This window comes from Erigeron canadensis, chromosome 1 (genome assembly GCF_010389155.1).
Source record: "Erigeron canadensis isolate Cc75 chromosome 1, C_canadensis_v1, whole genome shotgun sequence".
Taxonomy (NCBI): Eukaryota; Viridiplantae; Streptophyta; class Magnoliopsida; order Asterales; family Asteraceae; genus Erigeron; species Erigeron canadensis.
Genome location: NC_057761.1, coordinates 4,581,517 through 4,602,267, shown reverse-complemented (window position 1 = coordinate 4,602,267; position 20,751 = coordinate 4,581,517). Strand labels below are relative to the sequence as shown.

The window sequence follows — 20,751 nt, the reverse complement described above, 5'->3', positions numbered from 1 at the left end:
AGAGATGGTACTAACTGAAGACACCTCTATGTCAATGGTGAGAATTCTTTGCAATATAAACTATGAACTGGAGACTACCAGTTACAGTGATTGTATACCAAGTCCTTGAATAGATTACTTAGTAGGTGACTAAAGGAAAGACAATGCAATAAGTAAATATAACGAAGTAAAATGGTGAGACCAAGTTGTAATTTTCAAATGTATTTTATTTATTGATGCTAAATAAAATACAAGGTTGTTGCGGAACCAAGATAATACATAAATGTAAATATCCTAACAACCTATGAAATACAAATGATCTATACTCGGAAATTCTCTTTAACAATCGAAACACTTAAAGTTGTGAAGTGTTCCGTTTTACGATTGAGAGAATATTGCACAAGTACACCAAGAATATTGCAAAAGTCTTAATATGCAAAGTTATATTCTTGTTGTGCAAAGACCTCTATTTATAGACAAAGTTGGCATTGGGAATCCAACTTTGTCGTATAGATATGGTTGACAGCATTTAAGGAAACTAAGTGAGTTCCTTTGAAATGCTTGATAAGGTAAGTCAAGACATTACTTTATCTAACCTGCTTTATGCACTTTTGTACTTTAATCATAGACAAATGATATTGTCTATATAAAGCTGCATAAAGCAAAAAGGTCTTCCTCGTAAACAGTGTAAAGCATTGTAAAGGCTTTAAACTGAAATTCTCCAGTTTCAATCTGTGTAGAATGCTAACTGGGCTTCGCTGCCGTTGTCATTCTCTATCTTCCATTTGTTGTCTTCGACGTCAATTGGAATGTCTTCAGTTCTGATCAGATCTCAACTGGAGGAAGTCTTCAGTTGCATTAACTGTTCGTTGCAACTGGACTTCGATATATTTCTGGACAAATCTTCTGGTCTCCAGATGCAACTGGAGACTGATCAGTTTGGACGAAACTGGTTCTAACACCTTCTTTCAAGATCTCTACCCTATATATATATATATATGGTGATCATCAAATGAGAACTAAATTAAAATAAGAACAAATAAGAACACTTAAAAACTACATTCTGATACATTAAAAGTCCATAAAACTAACATAGTGTATAACTAATTATCATTATTTAAGCATTTAACAATACATTGACATGTAAAAATCAAGAAAATCATGTTTTTTGTTTTGTGCATCCATCTTGGATGTATATTTTTCAAAATGATGCATCCAACAAAAAACATGATTTTTTCGATTTTGACGGATCAATGTGTTGTTAAACACTTAAATAATTATAATTAGTTGTGCACTATGTTAATTTTATGGACTTTTAATGCATCAAAATGATGTTTTTAAGTGTTATCACCGTTTTTATTTTAAAAATGTTCTCACCGGATATATATATATATATATATATATATATATATATAGAGGGAGGGTAAATTAAGAACTAACAAAAAAAAAAGAACCCAGGAACTAACCACATCCCTTGGATCAAAAAGTTTGGACAACTGAGATTAGATCAAAAATTTCCCCCGTGTCTAATTGAAAGGGTATCTTTGTAATTTCCTCACCCCCATCAAACACCTCTTTCTCGTCTCCTCACCCCTTGTTTCCTCCGCCACTCTCTCTCAAACCTTCTTCACACATAGTAATCTCCGCCATTTATTTCTCCATTTTTGATCGTGTTTTATCCATGATTTTTGATTAATTTCCATTTTCTATCTTCGTATCATCAAATACTACTACAGATTCCGGTGAAAAGTATCTTATTTTTAAAATCCGATTGAAATTAGGGTTTGAAATATTTTTTCCCGATCAAGTTAGGGTTACGATGAGGAAGAGGTCTGCAAAACGATCTAAATCTCCTGGTATGCATTTCGGTTTTTTTCATTACATTTATTTTTACGTTTTATTTAATTGATGATTGTATATGATTTTTGTGTAGTTGATGGTTTTTATTCCTACTTATTTAGACATTTTTATGTTGTTATTCTTCTGGTTATTGTTGTTGATTCGTTATTAGTTGATGTATTTTTTTCATTGTTGATTATTTCTTATTTTTTAGTTAGTTACACATGTGTAGGTAGTTACTTTTAGAAATCTTTAACTGTGAGCAGTTGATGATGTTTTAATAATGATTCTGATATTTGTTGTTGATCTAATTGGCTAAGGATAAAGTCTTGCTACACATGTGTAAATTTCTCATTTTAATTGCTTCTATTGCTTAGGTTTATTTGTTTTAGTCTAGTTGTGGCTTTTTGATTATTTGCTTATATGTATTTATTTTTTTTATTATAGTTCCGCAAGATAAAACTGATGATAAAGATGTATCGGAACCGAAATCTCTGAAATCAAAATCTTCTAAAAAGGTTGCCGACGTCTCTGAGTCTTCTTCTGATTCTGATTTTGTGTCATCAAAGCGTGCGAAGAAGGTTTCCACCGTCAAGCCTGTTGAAGCTGATAAATCCAACAGTGTCAGCCGTTCTAAGTCCGTTAAAACAAACAAACGGCTGATTGAAACTGATACAGAAGATGTTTCTCACAGGTCAAAGAAACGTCGTACTGAAGATGTTTCAAAGGTTGTTGAGAAGTCGGTTAAGAGTAAAAAGTCCAAGAGAATTCCAGAAAAGGGAGACACTGGAGATGTTTCAAAGGTTGTTGAGAAGTCGGTTAAGAGTAAAAAGTCCATGAGAAGTTCAAAAAAGGGAGACAATGTTAAACAAAGGACTCAGAAGTTGAAAGTTGACATTCTTCCTAGTGTTAGGACTAGGTCATCTCCTAACTTGCTTTTTGAAGTTTTGTCTAATATCAAAGAACAACAGAAAAGGGTTATTAGAGAGATGGGTTTCGGTAGTTTTCTGGATATGAAACTCGACACTCTCCCTGGTTCGTTAGGCTTTTTTGTTGTTGATAAGTTAGATGTAGAAGGTTTGAAGATCACTTTTGATTCTGTTTCCATTAATATCAATCATGAAGCTGTTCGTGATATTCTCGGGATCCCAATGGGTGATATAAATCTTTTTTCGTTGCCATTAAAGAATGTTGGTGATGATGAAAAATCTTTCTCTGATCGATGGAAATCTGATTTTGGTTTGGCATACGTTCGTCCTAAGCATGTTGCGCATGTTCTCAAACATTCTGATGAGGCTGGTTTATCGTTCAAGCTTAATTTCTTAATGCTTTTTGTCGGCACGATGGTCACTTTGGATGCGAGTGGTGCTTACACTGTTGGCTGTCAAAAGGCAATTCTTGACCGCATAACAGAAGATACCGACATCAAGTCGATTGATTGGTGTGATTTTCTGATTCGTCATATGGAAGGATGTAAGAAGAGATGGCCACTGCCTAAGGATACACATTGGTCTAGGCCGATGACGTTTTTGCAAGTAATATTCTGTTTTTATTACGTTTTTGCCTTTTATTTATGTGTTTGTGTGTTTAACGTTGTTTACACGATGATGCAGTTGCTTTATGTTGATTCCACCATTTGTGAAAGTTTCCCGGTTCCTCGCTCACGACCAGCCATCAAGTGCTGGAATCGTATTTACTTGGCACAGCGAGTTGAGGCGGAGCTTAAAGCTAATGGAAATTTCGGTAAGCTTCCTTTGCAGCCTCCTTTATCAGAGGATGAAGTTGATCAAGGTGTTAATCTTCTTGCCACTACTTCTGCATCGGTTGACTCTTCTGTAGAGGTAAACCTTTTATCACCTTCACATGTGTAATTTATGACCTACACAGGTGTAGCACTGTCATACAAATGTTAAAGTGTTACCTTCCTATGTGTAGCAACTCCACACGTGTAGGATCGTTTTTTTTTTATTACATTCTTAATACTTTATGTTTCTGTTACATTTCAGGAAATCTATTCAAAGGTTCAGGAAATTGTTCTTCAGCTTGATTCTACATTGAATAAGGGGGTCTCATTGTTTCCTGATGATGTGAAGCTTTTAGGTTTGAAGGATAAGTTTGAAGAATTTTTAAGACACTCAAAAACTGAAATCCCAACTGCTGATGATCAAAGATTCAATGAGTATGTCCAAGATCCATGTGATTATGCTGATGGTGGTAATGTTGAATGTAATGAAGAGGGTTGTAATGATCAGAAGTCTGATGTTTTTTGTGAGAATACTAAGAATACTGATGATATGTTTTTGATAACCAAAAAGATGTTCCTGATGGTACCAATTTCGAGAAGTCAACAGAAAATGAAGATAAACAACATTTTGCCAATTCTGCGGGTGAAGATGATGGTTTAAATGGAGACGAGTGGTTGAATGATCCCGCTCTTAATACGGTTCTTGATAACATTGATAAAAGTGTGCCTAAAATCAAACTAGGCCGTTGTGCTACAGATTATGCTCCGAGTTTTTCTCTTCATCTGTCTCAGGATTTCATTACTCCTTCCCCGAAACCTAGTTATCGCATTGTCACTCGTTTTTCCCCGCCATCTGTTTCTGCTAATTTGGCTTTGTTGAAAAAGGATGATGCTGATTCAAAAAATGCGAAGCTAGAGGATGTTAAGAAGCGGAGGGAGAAACCTTCAAAGGGTAATGATGATGCAAAGAATGCGAAGTTAGAGGATGCTAAGAAACGGATGTTAAAACCTTCAAAATACTTTCGTTCTCCGTATAAGGGTATGGTTACTGATGTCACTACGTCCCTTGAGCAATTTGAGTTTGAACTTTCTGGCAGTTACTTTGTTCTTCAAGGTGAAGCCATGTAAGTTTACTCTTTTGCACGTGTGTAGTTTTATAGTTTCATTTTACAGTTCTATGTTTTTATATGTATTCACATGTTTTCAATTTATTATGTTTTTGTTGTTTATTCTTGTTAGGGAGTTTGTATTTGAAACAAAAACTGGCCATTATTTAACCCGTGCCCATTTGGAAAGTTTGGCACCTGGAGTTCCTGTGCATGCTTCTGTTATTGATGTTTGGAGTCTCATACTTCTTGAAGAACAAAAGGTCAATGGAGGAATACGGACTAGATTGTTTTTGTATTCCACAACAATTGTAAGCTGTTTGTTAAGGTTAATTTATGTTTTTTTTTTTTTACTTTTTCTTTTTGCACCTTTTAAGGTACTAAACTAGTTTTTTAAACCAGACATCTAATATGTGGGACGGAACGTTGACTCTTGAAAAAGCATTCGAGATTTTTGAATCGAATATGCAGTTGGTATTGCGTTGTAATACTCAGTTCCTGGACATGAAGAATTTTGAAACTGTAAGTACTTATGTGGTTTCTGGTTTTTAGCAATACCTCCTTTGATTTTCAGATGTGTACGATAACTGCTCAGCATACGTTATATTGAATATGCAGGTTTTTTTTCCCGATTCTTGCATTTGAGCACTACTACCTCGTTGTCTTTAATCTTGCAAGGGCTGCCTTCACCATAATTGATAATAGTGCTTCGTGTGATGAATATGATGTGAAATACAAACAAGTCTGTGATGTTGTCGTAAGTATCAATTTTTGTGCATCTTTAGGCTTACAATGCCAAGTTTGATTTCTTACATAGTACTTGTCGCTTTTTGTTTCAGCGTGACCTATTTGTTTGTCATTTGAGAAAATATGGTCATCCCAAAGCAGACAGTATCAACAAGGTCAAGCATAATATAATGAAGATGAAGTGGAGGACCAAAAACAACATTTCAGACTATGGGGTGTTTTTGATGTGTCATATGGACACATATGTTGGCCAAGCACGTGAAGACTGGGACATTGGATTTAAGAGGGAGCGTGCAAGTGGTGACGTTACTCAGAAAATTCAGCTTTCTAACCTAAGGGCGAAATACTGCACCAAGATTTTGTGCCATTCAGAAAACATTCTCAAACATAAATTTCATGAATATTTAAAGGTGTTCAAGGAGTCATATCATGTTCCTACGGGCAAGGAGGCGATTCGTAATGTTGTTGCCTCTAATATGCATTTTGATCCTTTGTAGCTGGTGAACTTGGTTGTTTAATACTTTTTGGTACTATTAGACTTTGATTTTAATCTTGTTATTTTGATGTTTTAGCTTGGGACGTAGGATTGTTCGACATCTTTTTGTCGTTTATTGTGCTACTTGTTAATGAAGCTATCTTTGAACATGTGTTTAATGCTGAAACTTATGATTTGCAATCTGTATCTTTGAATTCAGATCTAATTTCCTTTGCAGAACTGTCTTTTTTACTTCCATTATACATCTTACCCATGGGCAGGTCGTACTTGCCCATGGGCAGGTCGTACTTACCCATGGGCAGGTCGTACTTACCTATGTGTATGATATACAACTCACCAGTTACAGGTCTTTCTACACATTTGTAGGTTATACTTACCCATGTGTAATTTATAAATATACCAGTTCTTAAGTATGTGTACGACATTATTTTTGAACATTCCCCTACCACATCCCGCTCTAGGGTTTAGGGTTTGAAGGTCGAGGGTTAGCCTAGAGTGGGAACCCTCATCCGTTTTAGGTTTTTTAGGATTTAGCATTTAGGGTTTAGCATTTTAGGGTTTTAAGTAACTTACCCATGTGTAAGTTATAAACATGCCAGTTCTGGTTAACAATTTTGAACTTCATAAGTAATTTACCCATGGGCAGGTTGTACTTACCCATGGGTAGGTTATATAACTCACCAGTTTCAGGTGTAGATCGGACTTACCCTTACCCATGTGTAAGTTTATAAACTCACCCATGTGTAATTTGTACTTACCCATGTGTAAGTTATAAACATGCCAGTTCTGGTTAACAATTTTGAACTTCATAAGTAACTTACCCATGGGCAGGTTTTACTTACCCATGGGTAGGTTATATAATTCACCAGTTTCAAGTCTTTCCTACACATGTGTAGATCGGACTTACCCACAACTTGCACATTGAAAACCTAAATTTACATTGAATTTCATTCAAGTAACAAAAGTAAATCAAGTAGCTAGAGTAAATCATCCAATTACATTGCTCACACAAGTTCTTAAGCATGTGTAGGACATTATTTTTGAACATTCGGAAAAAAGAAAAAGAAAAAATTATCAATGAATTACATCTTTTTTATATATTTATCTATCTTCTAATTCAAACATCCAATTGATTAATTCTTTTCAAGTTTTTCAAGAGCTTGAGCCACCGCCTCTGCTTTAGCTTTTTCTGCTTTCTTCTTTTCACAATTCCTTGCGTCGTGGTCACTTGTCAATGTCCCACACTTTCTACACTTTCTTTTTGGCTTTAGATATTTTTCAGTCACCTTTTCTTTTAGAGACTTTAATCTGCTGTCTTTTCCGCAACCCTTGTATGGTAAAACAGGTGGATTTTGAACATCATTGTTACTTGGCTTGGTAACTCCTAAGAATCTCTCTATTGCCTCATCATGATCGTTTCATCTTGAGTTTGAATGTGCAGCCTCTATCTCATCTTTAAGCGCCCTGACTTTTTCAACAAAATGAGACAGCTTTTCCTCATCCTTCTGCAATATATCTACACAAACATCTACCATAAAATGCAACTCATTTCCCATCCTCTCACATTCTTCACTTGACGCACCTTCTCCAATATATCTTCTTGTTCTCATTCCTGGAGGTATCAAATCCTTTTTCCACCTTCTTAGGATGTATTTTTCTGGAATTTGTTGAACATGCAAGCTCTTGAACACACAAAATATGTGTCGGCATAAAAATCCATATCTCGTAAAAGTCATGCAGCTACAATCAGTGGTTCCATTTTGCTTGTTATGTGTCACCTTAATATCACACAAGAGAATAGGACCCGTTGTTACATCTAAAAAATTCTAATAAACTGTCTTACCCATGCGTAGCATATATTATCAGATGTACCTACCCATGTGTAAGTAAATGTGCTAAGTGAGTTTTTCAGTAGCATACCTGGAAAGTATATACTTTTTCCACAGTTTTGGTTGTGCTTCCCATCCCTGTTTCATTTTCGGTTTCATCTTCAGCTTCTTCTGGATCCACAGTTTTGATGTCTTCAACCACTTCAACATTCTTGTCTTTCTTTTTGCCGACCACCACTTTTTGTATGTTTTTCTTAACTTCCCTAATCTCGTTAACCACAATCACATCACATCCTTGCATCCCTGAGGTTACGGAATGCCGAGAACACCGCCAACTTCCCAAATATATTTCTTTTTGCACTAACAAGAAAATGGTACGCGTGTAAACATTGCAAGCGTGTTCTTCAATAAGAAGAGGGGTTTGAAGCGGTGGTCTCTTGTTATGCGTCTGGTGGTCGAGAACCTCTAGCCTACTCCCCTACATCTCCATGGCAGACTCATATGACATCATAAATTGAATCAACATTGCTCCACCACTTGTGAAATTGCTGAAGAATGAGTTTTCGCTTTCCGATCTTGAGGTGGTTCTCATCAAACCCGACATTGGTAAGTCTGTGAAGTAAGCTGGTATCCATGTAGACCTGATATCATACATATGCATGAACCATGGATGTTCTTCCAACTTGAATTCCTTCATTATCTCTGCCCATCTTTTCTCAAACGTCTTTGTACTCAATGATATGTTCCAAACTATGTCATTGAACTTCTTCTTGAAATCAGTATTATCAAACATGCGTTTTCCTACCTGCATAAGAAAATGGTTAGCCTACCTACACATGTGAAGGTTGTGCTTTTTTTTAAGAGGTCCAGGCTGTATAATATCGTCCTACACATGTGAAGAATGTCACATTTTTCCATTTTGTACCTTTATATGCAGCTTCTGAGTGATGTGCCACATGCACAGTCGGTGCCTTGATTCCGTTAAGACGAGTGCAACGGCTTTCTTCATTGCTGCATCTTGATCTGTGACGACCATCTTTGGTTGGCTTCCAAATGTATCCAAAAACGCTTTCAACAACCACACATAAGAATCTGTTGTTTCATCCCTAAGCATACCAGCTCCAATAGACACAGTCTTCTTATGGTTGTCTATCCCAGTGAATGGGACAAACATCATGTTGTACCTGAAATTGCACATTATGGCTGTTATTTTACCCCCTGTGCAGGGTACGAATAAACGACACTTTCGCACGTGTAAATACAATAATATGATTCCGAATAAAAAAATCATACATTATGACTGTTATTTTACCCCTATGTAGGACTGTAGGATATGAATAAACGACACTTTTACATGTGTAAATACAATAATATGACTCTGAATAAAAAGATCATACACTTGCCTGTTTGTGTTGTAAGTAGCATCGAATGAAATGATATCTCCAAATTCTTTAAAATTTGCTTTTGCTGTCTCATCGGCCCAAAACATACACTCCAACTCACTGTTATCTTTTACCTTGTATTCGAAGGTAAAATTTGGGACATGCTCTCGTCTGTTTTCCATTCTATTTACCAACATCTGTGCATCACTTGAGCTTATAAAACAATTGATTTTGTTCTTGTAGTTCTTGAAGTCGTTCACTGTGTCGTGTGTGTTCTTGTAAGAACCTAGCATATTGTTGTAGATATGATGAGCTCTTGTCGCTCCTATATTCGAAGTTGAAACCTTATTAATAAACGTCATTTCAGAGATTCCCAATTTTCTTTGTCTTATCGACAAGTGTCTATGCTCCACCGAATTCAGTTGATGATTGTGTTTTTCCTCAAACTCGTCTAATATGTACGATTGTCGACCTTCGATCAGCTTGAATATGACATGTGCTTCACATCCTGTCACTTGCAGTGACGAAATACGTACTCTTTTGCCACTGTTTTCGTGATTCAGTGTATCTATGCTTACACCTTGTGGTTTCCCTTCTTTATTACACAAAATGTACTTCAATCTAACCACTCCACTGTTTGTTTTTTTCTGTGTGGATAACCTAGTGTCAAAACCCGCTTGGTACGCATATCTCTCATACATTTCAATGCAATCATCTATTGTATCAAAAACTTGACCCTTAACTGGTCTTACATCTTCCTCTACTTCCGGTATCCAACATATTTCACCTTCATCTGTTTCTATCATCCTACTGTTATACCAGCTACTACATGGCTTGTTAACCGAACCTGCACGACACTCAACATTTAGATATGCACATGTTCTACGTATGTGTAGGACAGACCTTTCTAGTGATATTTTCAGTTTTAGGACTAAAATGATCATATGTAGCTACACATGTGTAAAAGACTAATCATATCTAAAACATGCTAACACAAAAGGTGTCCTACTTATGTGTAGGATGAACTTTTTATATCGATATTTTGGAGCTTCAAAACTAATACAATTGTATCTACATACACCTGTGTAAAACAGGTAATCATGTGAAGTTCAACTCATATAACAAAGTCAAAACACATCTTACACCTGTCTAGAATCAACATACATTGATTAACATTTCAACCTCATATCTGTTAACTACCTACACCTGTCCTACACCTGTGTAGAATCAACATACATTGATTAACATTTTAACTTCATATCTGTCAACTAAAACACATCCTACACATGAGTAGACGACTAATACAACTTGGATTTTCATACATACATCTGCTACACGTGTGTAGGATCAACATACATTCAATTTCTAAGCTGAAACTTTGAAAATGCGCATACATACATCTGCTACACACGTGTAGGATCAACATACATTCAATTTTAAGCTGAAAATTTGAAAACTTACTCGATTCAGCTTCAAAGAGGTTACTGAACACACTATCTTCTTCATGAATCGTTGAATTGACTTCCTAATCATTCATAGTTGAATCCTTTTCCATATGCACCTGTGTAATTAAAAAATTTCATATTAAAAAAGTTATAAATAAAAAAAATCTACTGCAATTGATGATAATCGAATTGATGATTACTTAACTGTTATAGTTCGATCGGAAATTGGATCTGAATTTCACAAAAATCGGAATATGAATTTTTAATTGAATTTATGAATTTTTTTTTCTTTTAGAAATTGAGATCTGAAATCGAATCTAATCAGAATTAATGGAGGTTTGATCGCGATTTCACATAGGATTGATCGGATTATATGAATATTTGAGCGGAATTTTGTAGATTTTTATCGGAATTTTGTTGAGAGCAGAAGGTGGGAAGGTGTGTGTTTTTACACACACTTAAGAACGCGAATGAGGAGAATTAACACGTTATATACTCGTAATTACATGTTAAATGACTAGAATACCCTTCCTGATTAAAATTTGAGCTTGATAAATGGATGGTTAGGATTCGTTCTTGGGTTCTTTTTTTTTTAAGGGTTCTTGAAATAACCCACCCCTATATATATATATAGTAAAAACAATTTTATTTTATCAAATTTTACTTAAGAAAACCAAAATTCATATCATGAGTAAGAAATTACGAAACGGTATGTTGGTTATATTTTAAATTTGATAAGTCATCCGCAAGATTTTTTTTTTTATTCTGAGTAATACAACGTCGAAGATTCTAAAATACAAATAAAATTATATAGCAAATTGACCGTTAAGATTACTTTCTATAATTTAACTCAATTTAATACTTTCAATTTAACTGATTTAATCAACTAATTTTCTATTTTCTAACTCATCTATACTTCTTTATAAAACAAACTGACAGTCTCTCCTTAACTTTTAAGATTCTGATATGTCTAATTTACCTTTCATCTTAATATATCCCTATTTCCATATCATACACTATGACTAATATATCATTACAAATATTTTAGACTCTACCTATCCCTCACACACAAACACATAGCAAAAATCCTAACTCATAATTCGTCACCCCTCGCTTCACATCCCACCTCGAACGTTGTCACAACACTTCAAACGTTGTCTATTTTGCTGTTGTAACGTACGGACACCCATCTAGTTTAAGTAAATAATCATTATCGTAATTGAAAATATCTAGAATCTTAAACATTAACACACTTTTTCTTTCATTTCATATATATATATATATATATATACTAGAAGAATACCTGGAAACAATCTATCATGCATGCAATATAACCAACTAATAAATAAATTTACAAATAAAGAAAACTAACCTCTTTGTAGAAACCTGGAGACAAAAACTCTGTCACGTACTAAAGCCCAGGTGTAGGAACTCCTCTAAAGAGTAGTACACATGAACGGTTCTTCGATACTTAGTCAAGTGCTAGCTATGACTCCAAGTTATAACAAAAGCCGGCCACCATATAAAAATTAACCCGAAAAGCTAGCTCAAAATTCTCTACCAAAGGGTAGAGAATTTCGCCCCATGCTTTAAAGAAGAGAAAAGAGGATTAAGTGGAAAAAATGGTTTTTGTCTTCTATTTATAAGAATAGAAAACTCTTAGGTTTCCTTCTCTCAATCAATGTGGGACAATGAGACATCCCTTTTCCCTCCTTTACGTGGCCCACCTATGTGGGACCCCATGCGTCGACCCATGGATTGACTCATAGTGCTTGATGTCCGATCCCGCTTTCAACCCGACTCGCGTTTCCGACCCGCTCGTCATTTCTAAATCTATTTTCGAAAACTTTTCAAAAACTATATTCAGAAGCTTCTAGTTATTATCTTTTACAATGGACATTTTTTTTAAATATAAAGTTCAACTAAGCTCATCCCATTCTTCGCATATGACCCTAAAAGTTCATATATATATATATGATAGAAACGAAATTGATAGAAACCCATATATATGGGGCCTTACACCATTACAAATGGGTGTAAGATGGTGTAAGGACCCATATATATTATTGAATCGTCTTCAAATGGGTGTAAGGACCCATATATATATATATGATATAAACATGGTTTTCTTTTTAATCATTAAGTGACTCAATTGATAAAGTGATTAAATAGATAAATAATGTCTATATTGATTAAGCCAATACAGTTGTTTTTGTTTATTAAGTAAAAAAACAAACATTTTTAATTACTTAATGAGTTAGGTATATTTTTATTAAGTCATAACTAAATTTATTAAGTCTCAAAACACTACGTAAAAATGATGTTCTCACACATCTTAACAGAAATTCAAAAGTAATTTTACATTATGGTGTTGATCGACAGGAGGAGTAGCTTCTCAAACTGCATTGATGTTGTTAGATTCTGGAAATGCTGTGTTAAAAGATGTCAAATCTGGAAAGATATTATGGCAGAGCTTTGACACTCCAACTGATACGTTTCTTCCTGGTATGAAGATAGCCGACACAGGTTTAAATTTGACATCATGGAGAAATCCAGAAGACCCGGGACTTGGAAGTTTCAAATTTTATGCAGATCCACTTAAAAACCGTTTTTACATTATGAATGAATCAACATATCATTGGAAAAGCGGGAACATGTCGGATAATAGCTTTGATGATAACCAAATTTTCTCACACATGCGTAATTCTAACGAAAACCATTTGGTGATTGAGAATTACACAAGGATGGTAATGAATTATTCAGGAAACGTACAATATTTTAGTTGGCTTCAAGCCGAAAAGGACTGGGTTTTGGATTGGCAGGAGCCCAAAGAAGCTTGTAGTGTTTATAGGGTGTGTGGGCCATTTGGGATGTGTTACCCAAACAATGACCCAGTAGTATGTAATTGTCTCCCTGATTTTCAACTAATTATACCTGGTGATAACAAGGCTGGATGCAGGAGAAATTCTGAAATCTGTCAAAGTGAAATTGAAGACACCTTCATACGTATGAATATGATTGGTATCGACGATTCAACTCTAAGTATACGCTTGGATCCATCAACTAACGAATCAGATTGCAAAAATATATGCTTGGACCATTCCGTCGTGCTGTTGAATTAAAAGGTACGTACTTGTTGTGGCATCATTCTCCTTTGTGATGATTATGAACTGATTATACCGTTCATGACAGTTGCATTCGAAGAAAATATGCAAAAGAAGTTAAGAACCATTACTAAAAGATAATCGTAGGCATGTTTAGTGTACCGTTTACGCCCACTTTATTTTTTAGAATGAGACTCATAATTTTATTTTTTATATGATATGTTTCAATTCTAATGTAAATTATCTAATATATGCTGATGTATGTACTAATTTGAGCATGATGGCCGAATTGAGTAGTATGTATTTTTGAGGTAAACATGTTCTTTTCTTACATATATACTTTACAAAAATATAACGATATAAACATAAGGTCACTCTTTTTTATTAGGCACAAGACCACCCATTAATACGCCATTGATGAAGCCGAGACCAACCATTGATACGCTAGCCAAGAAGCCTGAAAGAAAATCAACATCCAATAAACGAGTGCTTGTTGTTGCTGTAGTTATTTCAGCCTTGGTATTGCTTTCATCATTTAGTGGAATTGGCTATTTTGTTTATAAGAGATCGGTGAATAGAAGTAGTAAGTCACTATGAATACTGTATTAATTTTTTTTATGCTTATTCTTTTGTTCCTTTTTTTTTCCCTCAAAATTCACTATTTAAAAAATAGCCTTTAATGACATTAAAATTATGACACACACATTTTAATGACAAACAAAAATAAGTTTCATAAAAATACTGTCATAATTTATAAAATTTGAAGGGTTTATGACACGCAATTGTTAGTGTCATCAAAAAAGATGGTGTAACACGGGATACACTTTCTTTGTGTGTCATCCTTAATGTCGTCTTATTATTTTGTTTCCCGCTATTGACAAAAGCTTTGTTTCCGCTAGACCAAATTAAAACTCCCCCAAAAAACCTAAGTACCTAAAAAGAAACCCTTTTATTGTTAAAAAAAAACCTTTTTATAAAATCAAAAAATCAAACGAAGAAAGTGTAAATCATCATTAGCATCAAAAATCAAAATACAAAATATAGATATAAAATTTGTTTCAATTGAAGACGAAGCCCTAAAATCCTCTTTACAATCATCAATCGAAGCCCTAAAATCCTCTAATTTGCTGCTACAATCGAAGCCCTAAAATCTGTGAAGACGAGAACTGTTGAAGACGATGCCCTAAAATTATATTTTGCTCCAGATTGTTGAAAACGAAGCCCTAAAATTGGTAAATAATAATTTACTCTTTTTTTGTTAAAATTATTATTGATTATATATGTATATATGTATATATATTGATTATAGTGTATATATCTATATGTATATATATATATGTATCTGTGTCTATATATCTATATGTAATTATTAACCTTTTTGTGTCTATATAGCTATATATATGTATCTGTGTCTATATATCTATATGTATATGTATATACAATCCCTTTTATGTATCTGTATCTATATATCTTATCTATATGTATATGTATTTGTATTTGTATCTATAGTAGTTCATTCTCTTATTATCTGTGTCTGTATTGAATGCAAAAAGGTTGAAATTTTTGCATTTCAGTTTCTTTTTTTAATGCAAAGGTCATGGATAAATCATGGATTTCATCTGATAAATTATCAACGGCATATGACGAAGGCGTGAAAGCCTTTTTAGAGTTTGCGCAAAGTAATGATAAAAATTTAGAAGTTATTCCATGTCCTTGTGTGAATTGTATCAATTTGATTCACCACTCGATTGATATGGTGCGTTATCATCTGTTTGCCCACGGTTTCGATAAGAATTATAAGATTTGGTCTTTCCATGGAGAAATTTTTTCTAATGTTACATGATTCTCTACATACCCTAATGAATCTAGGCCTCCTGAGTTTGATTATACAAAGGATATGGTACATGATGCCTTCATGTATGTAGAGAATGATCCTTATTCATTGAATTTACTTCTTGAAGAATGTGATAAGCCATTATGCGTAGGGTCAAAGTATAATGTTCTTAATGGTTTATTGAAATTCCAAAATTTGAAGGGTCAAAATTTGAAGGGTCAATTATACTAGTTTTGGCTGGTCAAAGTAATAATATTATTACTTTGAATTTACATTTTCGTACGTAAAAGTAGATTATCAAGGCTTATGCATTTCATATTGATTGTTGAAAATGCAGGAAACAACCAGCGTAACACTGAAAGTCAGTCTATTCCTATACGAAAACATATTACTGATGTACTTCAATTAGATGACTCTAAAGAAGATGACATGGAAGGCATTGATGTACCATATTTTGGATTGGAAACTTTAATAGCTGCTACTAATGGCTTCTCAGAGGATAATCGACTTGGACAAGGAGGTTTTGGTCCTGTCTATAAGGTAACAAATAATTAGTAATTAGATTTCAACTAGATGAGGTAGTAACTATATGAGTACTTGAACAGGGTAAGCTTCCTGAAGGCCAAGAAATTGCAGTCAAAAGATTGGCAAGCCTTTCCGGACAAGGATTGCAAGAGTTCAAAAAAGAGGTAATACTGATTGCTAAACTTCAACACCGGAATCTCGTTCGGCTACTGGGATATTCTATCCAAAGAGAAGAGAAGATGCTACTATATGAGTACTTGCCAAATAGAAGCTTAGATCTATTCATATTTGGTTAGTCATTATTTTTATCTAAATAACTGTTGTCAAAAAGTAGATATAATATTTTATTTTATATGTTGCAAGATCAAACATTGTGCATATCATTGAACTGGGAAATGAGATTCAACATAATCATGGGAATTGCTAGAGGACTGAATTATCTTCATCATGATCCTCGGTTGAGGATTATTCACAGGGATTTGAAAACGAGTAACATTTTATTAGATGGGGATATGAATCCAAAAATTTCCGATTTTGGTTTGGCTAATATAATTAAAGGAAAAAATATTGAAGCTATCACCAATAGAGTGGTTGGAACCTTGTAAGTTTATTAACATTAGCATTCCATTTTGTATTTTACAAATGCAACTAAAAAAATCAATATGAATTACCATACTTGTCCACCATTTGACTTCAAACAGCAACGAAAAATTTAAGGAGTCATCATACATTCCATGTAAGAGCTAAAACTAAGGTATTCTACTTTTTTAAACAAAAGGCACACTTGATAAAGAAAATAAAAGTGATTTTATTGCAAGTCTAAAAATTATATGGCATTCTATTGGTGGGATTTTAACTTTTTGAGAAACTAGATGAGAAATGATTTTCAGATATACAAATATGACTCATCTAACACCATTTTATTTGTTTCTCAGTGGCTATATGTCTCCAGAGTATGCTCTAGATGGCATGTTCTCAATTAAATCTGATATTTTTAGCTTTGGAGTAGTACTACTTGAAATCCTAAGTGGTAAAAGGAACACTGGATTCTATCAATCTCAGAAAAGTATAAGTCTTCTAGGATATGTAAGTTCAGTTTGAATTTTGCAATTGTTACGTACCTTGTCCATATATGTTATATAATTTGTGTATCTAACAATGTCTCAGGCATGGAATTTATGGATAGAAGAGAAGCCATTAGAACTGATCGATCATACACTAATGAAATCATGCAATTCTAGAGAGTTATTAAAGTGCATAACTGTCGGACTCTTGTGCGTACAAGGAGGCCCTGATGATCGTCCTACCATGACAAATGTGTTGGGTATGATTGGAGGTGATATCACCACCCTCCCAACTCCAAAAAAACCGCGTTCATTATAAGAAGAGACCAAGCAATTAATTCCTCTTCTTCCAGTTCTTCTAAACCTGATATGCAAACTGGAAACATGTTGACAATCACCGAATTAGATCCACGCTAACAGGTAATCAAATTAGATATGAATGTAAATTAGATTTGTTAGTAATTTCTTATGAGTGACCATCTCTGAGAATATTTTGTAGTATCTAGTGGTTGTATTATTTATCAAGGGCTTCAATTTAATTTGTCAAGAGGTCTAAGTAAAATATGTGCAATTAGTATAAACTGTTACTATGTAATTTTTAACGTATGTTTTAATCATTTGCTCGGTAGTTGCAATCATTTTGATCGGCCATGTATACTTGACTAAAATTCAACATTGCAGCACAGAATTGTAAGTTCAGACAAAACTTTAGTATCGAGCTAAAGTCTGTAAAGAGCAAAACGAACAAACATAACAATAAAAGATGTCTGGCAATTTTACAAACGAACTAAAACTATAAGTAACTCGACTGAGATAATGAAAACAAGCTTACAGATGAGCAATTAGTACAAAAACTACTTCAACAAATAAACAACTCCTAAAAATCTAAAAGTACCAAAGTGTATGGATATATTGATTTATCTCATTAACATATTACTGAAAACATTAAGGTAACTAATTATTCCTTCAGCTTGAAATCCTTGTGATTTATCCTCGACCATGAAATGAAACTGATAAAGAAACTGTTATGGATCTGGACCCGCAGCCCAACGGGCCTAAAGTCTAGAAAGTTTATAGAAGGAAGAAGTTCCAGGGAAGCACACAACACATGTAGGGTAAACAAGTATATTAGCTGTAAGGCCTTTCTTAGGCCCAAAGAAAAAGACTATTATATATATCCCTAATGGTAGAACGATTAGGGCGGTGAAAAAAACATTAGTTTGGGTATTCGGCTATTAGCTTGGGCAGAGAAGTCATCCATACGGCTGGTGCTTCTTCTGATTTCTCTATTGTTATTTCGGTCATTATAATAATACAAACCATTCCCTTTAATTGTTAATCCCTTTTGTTTCTCTAATTGTTATGTTCTTATCAATTTGGTTCCATTGCCATGGTTGCTCCAGAGGCTACTCAGATTACCACACGACTACAATCCAGATATGATTCTCAAGATGAAAAAATTGAAACCCTAACAACTCAAATGAAAGAACTTTCTCAATCAGTTCACTCTATGTAGGAAATCCTAACTGAACTACCAAAATCATTCGAGAAAATGATGTCGGGTTATGTGAAAACTACACACAACTCCAAGCTCAGTTTTTGTGAAGGGTTCCTCTTCCGGGTTTCTTAAGACAAAAGAGACCTTTCTTGATGGGGATGGTTCCAAGAACGATTTCCCTGATAATACTCTCTTTTCGATGCCAAAGGTGAAATTACCACTGTTTGAAGGTGCTAACCCACGAGGATGGATCACAAAGGCTGAATTGTACTTCCAGGTACACCAGACTCCTCTTAATCAAAAACTTTGCTTAGCTCAGATGTGTATGGATGGCTAAGCTCTTAATTGGTACACAACTTTACTGATCAAGCATCCACAAACAACCTGGGAACAATTTCGCACTAAATTATTGATTCGTTTTAGTGGTACTAAATTCCTAAATGCACACGAAGCTTTGGGATCTCTAGACCATGAAGACAGCGTCAATGAATATATTGAAGGGTTTGAAGCCCTTTCTGACCTAATCCCTAATCAGACCGAAGAACAATCACTAGGGATGTTTATGCGGGGGTTAAAGGGTGACGTTAAGAACTGGGTTCGTGCTCTTAATCCAACCACTTGTGATCAGGCGATGGAATTTGCTCGTCATGTTGAAACGGCTACTGGACGGTCAGACCTCAAAGGGAAATCCACCACCACGGGTTATCAGTCAATTGGGCTTACTCAGGGACCATATTGGAAGGGTAACCACAAACCTACTTACTCTAGTTCATATTCCCTTCAATCAAAGACCGTACGTTCTCCCATCTTTAACATCTTGTCGCCCCCCAGATACACAAAAACCTACCAATGTGACACAATGTAGCACGGGTACCCGACATCTCACCAAACAGGAGTGGGAGGATCGACGACGGAAGGGACTCTGTTTTAGTTGCGGTCAGCCATACTCACCCCAACATAAATGTGCGGCGGGTACACTCTGCGTGTTGTTGCTTGCTGAAGGAGAAGAGGTGGATGGTGATGGTGAAGTGTGTCAAGTCGAAGCAGTTTCAGAAGATGAACATGTTTTTGATGGTGAGTGTCAAGCGCTAGAACTTTATGGATTAGATTCTGACTCTTCTTTTCCGTTGACAACAATCAAGTTAGTCGGAGAATTACAAGGAATTACAACACTAATTCTTGTTGATAGTGGTGCCACCACAATTTTCTTTCTGAGAGGTTAGCTATCGCTTTGGGTTTAAAACTAAATCAATTAAACCATTGGGGATCCGTCTTGGGGATGGTAGGCGGGTATGGATTTACGAGCAATGTACAAACATTGATGTCGCTTTTGGCTCCTTTTCTTGTCTTGTTGATGCGTTGGTTTATGAGTTGCGTACTCTTGATATGATTTTGGGAATCGCGTGGTTAGGACAATTCGGAGATGTTGTTTTTAATTGGCAGAGCCAACAGATTCGTTTCTGGTCAAAAGGGGTACATGTACTACTACAAGGGGTCTCTCCTCAATCGGGCCAATCTTCATTGCAGTCATGGCTAGATAGTGAACTAGAACAACTGTCGCCAAAAACAGATTCTTCTTTGGCTTTAACTCCCGCCCAAGAGTCCCAATTAGATGCTCTTTTATCTCAGTTTGTTGTTTTATTTCAGGAACCACAGGGGAACCACAGGGCTTACCTCCTGCACGAAACATTGAACACAAAATCAACCTATATGAAGGTCAGGGACCTATTTGTGTTCGCCCCTATCGTTACCCACATTTACATAAGGACGAGATTCAAAGGCAAGTTACAGAGATGTTGAATGCTGGGATCATTCGGGTCAGTCAAAGTGCTTATTCCAGTCCCGTAATTCTAGTAAAGAAGAAAGATTCCTCCTGGCGTTTATGCATTGAATACAGGGCCCTAAATCGAGTCACGATCCCTGATAAGTACCCAATACCAGTAGTTGAAGAGTTACTTGATGAACTACATGGTTCCCAGTATTTTTCTAAAATTGATTTAAAGTCAGGTTTTTACCAAGTTCGTGTTAGGGAATCTGATACTGAAAAAACAGCTTTCCGTACCCATAATGGTCATAACGAATTTCTTGTAATGCCTTTCGGCTTGACTAACGCCCCGGCTACTTTTCAGGCCCTTATGAATGAAATATTTCGACCATTA

The 20,751-nt window shown here is 35.1% G+C and overlaps 2 protein-coding genes across 2 annotated transcripts; one reads left to right on the top strand and one right to left on the bottom strand.

Annotated features, from left to right (window-relative positions):
* Window positions 1–8,218: 8,218 nt before the first annotated feature.
* Window positions 8,219–9,928, bottom strand: LOC122594760 (protein FAR1-RELATED SEQUENCE 5-like). Its single transcript, XM_043767123.1, has 3 exons — window positions 9,144–9,928; window positions 8,666–8,924; window positions 8,219–8,545 (listed from the first exon to the last, which is right to left on the bottom strand). Exons 1-3 carry the CDS (start codon window positions 9,926–9,928, stop codon window positions 8,219–8,221), a joined length of 1,371 nt encoding a protein of 456 aa, XP_043623058.1.
* Window positions 9,929–15,733: 5,805 nt separating this feature from the next.
* LOC122597996 (G-type lectin S-receptor-like serine/threonine-protein kinase At4g03230) lies at window positions 15,734–17,739 on the top strand. The gene is given in 6 exon segments (XM_043770605.1): window positions 15,734–16,045; window positions 16,111–16,321; window positions 16,394–16,631; window positions 16,966–17,116; window positions 17,198–17,399; window positions 17,402–17,739. Coding segments are annotated over 6 exon segments (1,146 nt in total). The 5' UTR covers window positions 15,734–15,811; the 3' UTR covers window positions 17,512–17,739.
* Window positions 17,740–20,751: the final 3,012 nt, after the last annotated feature.

Excerpts from the sequence above, each read along its gene's own strand:
- LOC122594760 (XM_043767123.1), bottom strand. The coding sequence starts at position 9,928 with ATGATAGAAACAGATGAAGGTGAAATATGTTGGATACCGGAAGTAGAG. Across the intron at positions 8,925-9,143 it reads GCTACTTACAACACAAACAG|GTACAACATGATGTTTGTCC; the intron begins GCAAGTGTATGA and ends GTGCAATTTCAG. Across the intron at positions 8,546-8,665 it reads CTCAGAAGCTGCATATAAAG|GTAGGAAAACGCATGTTTGA; the intron begins GTACAAAATGGA and ends TTTCTTATGCAG.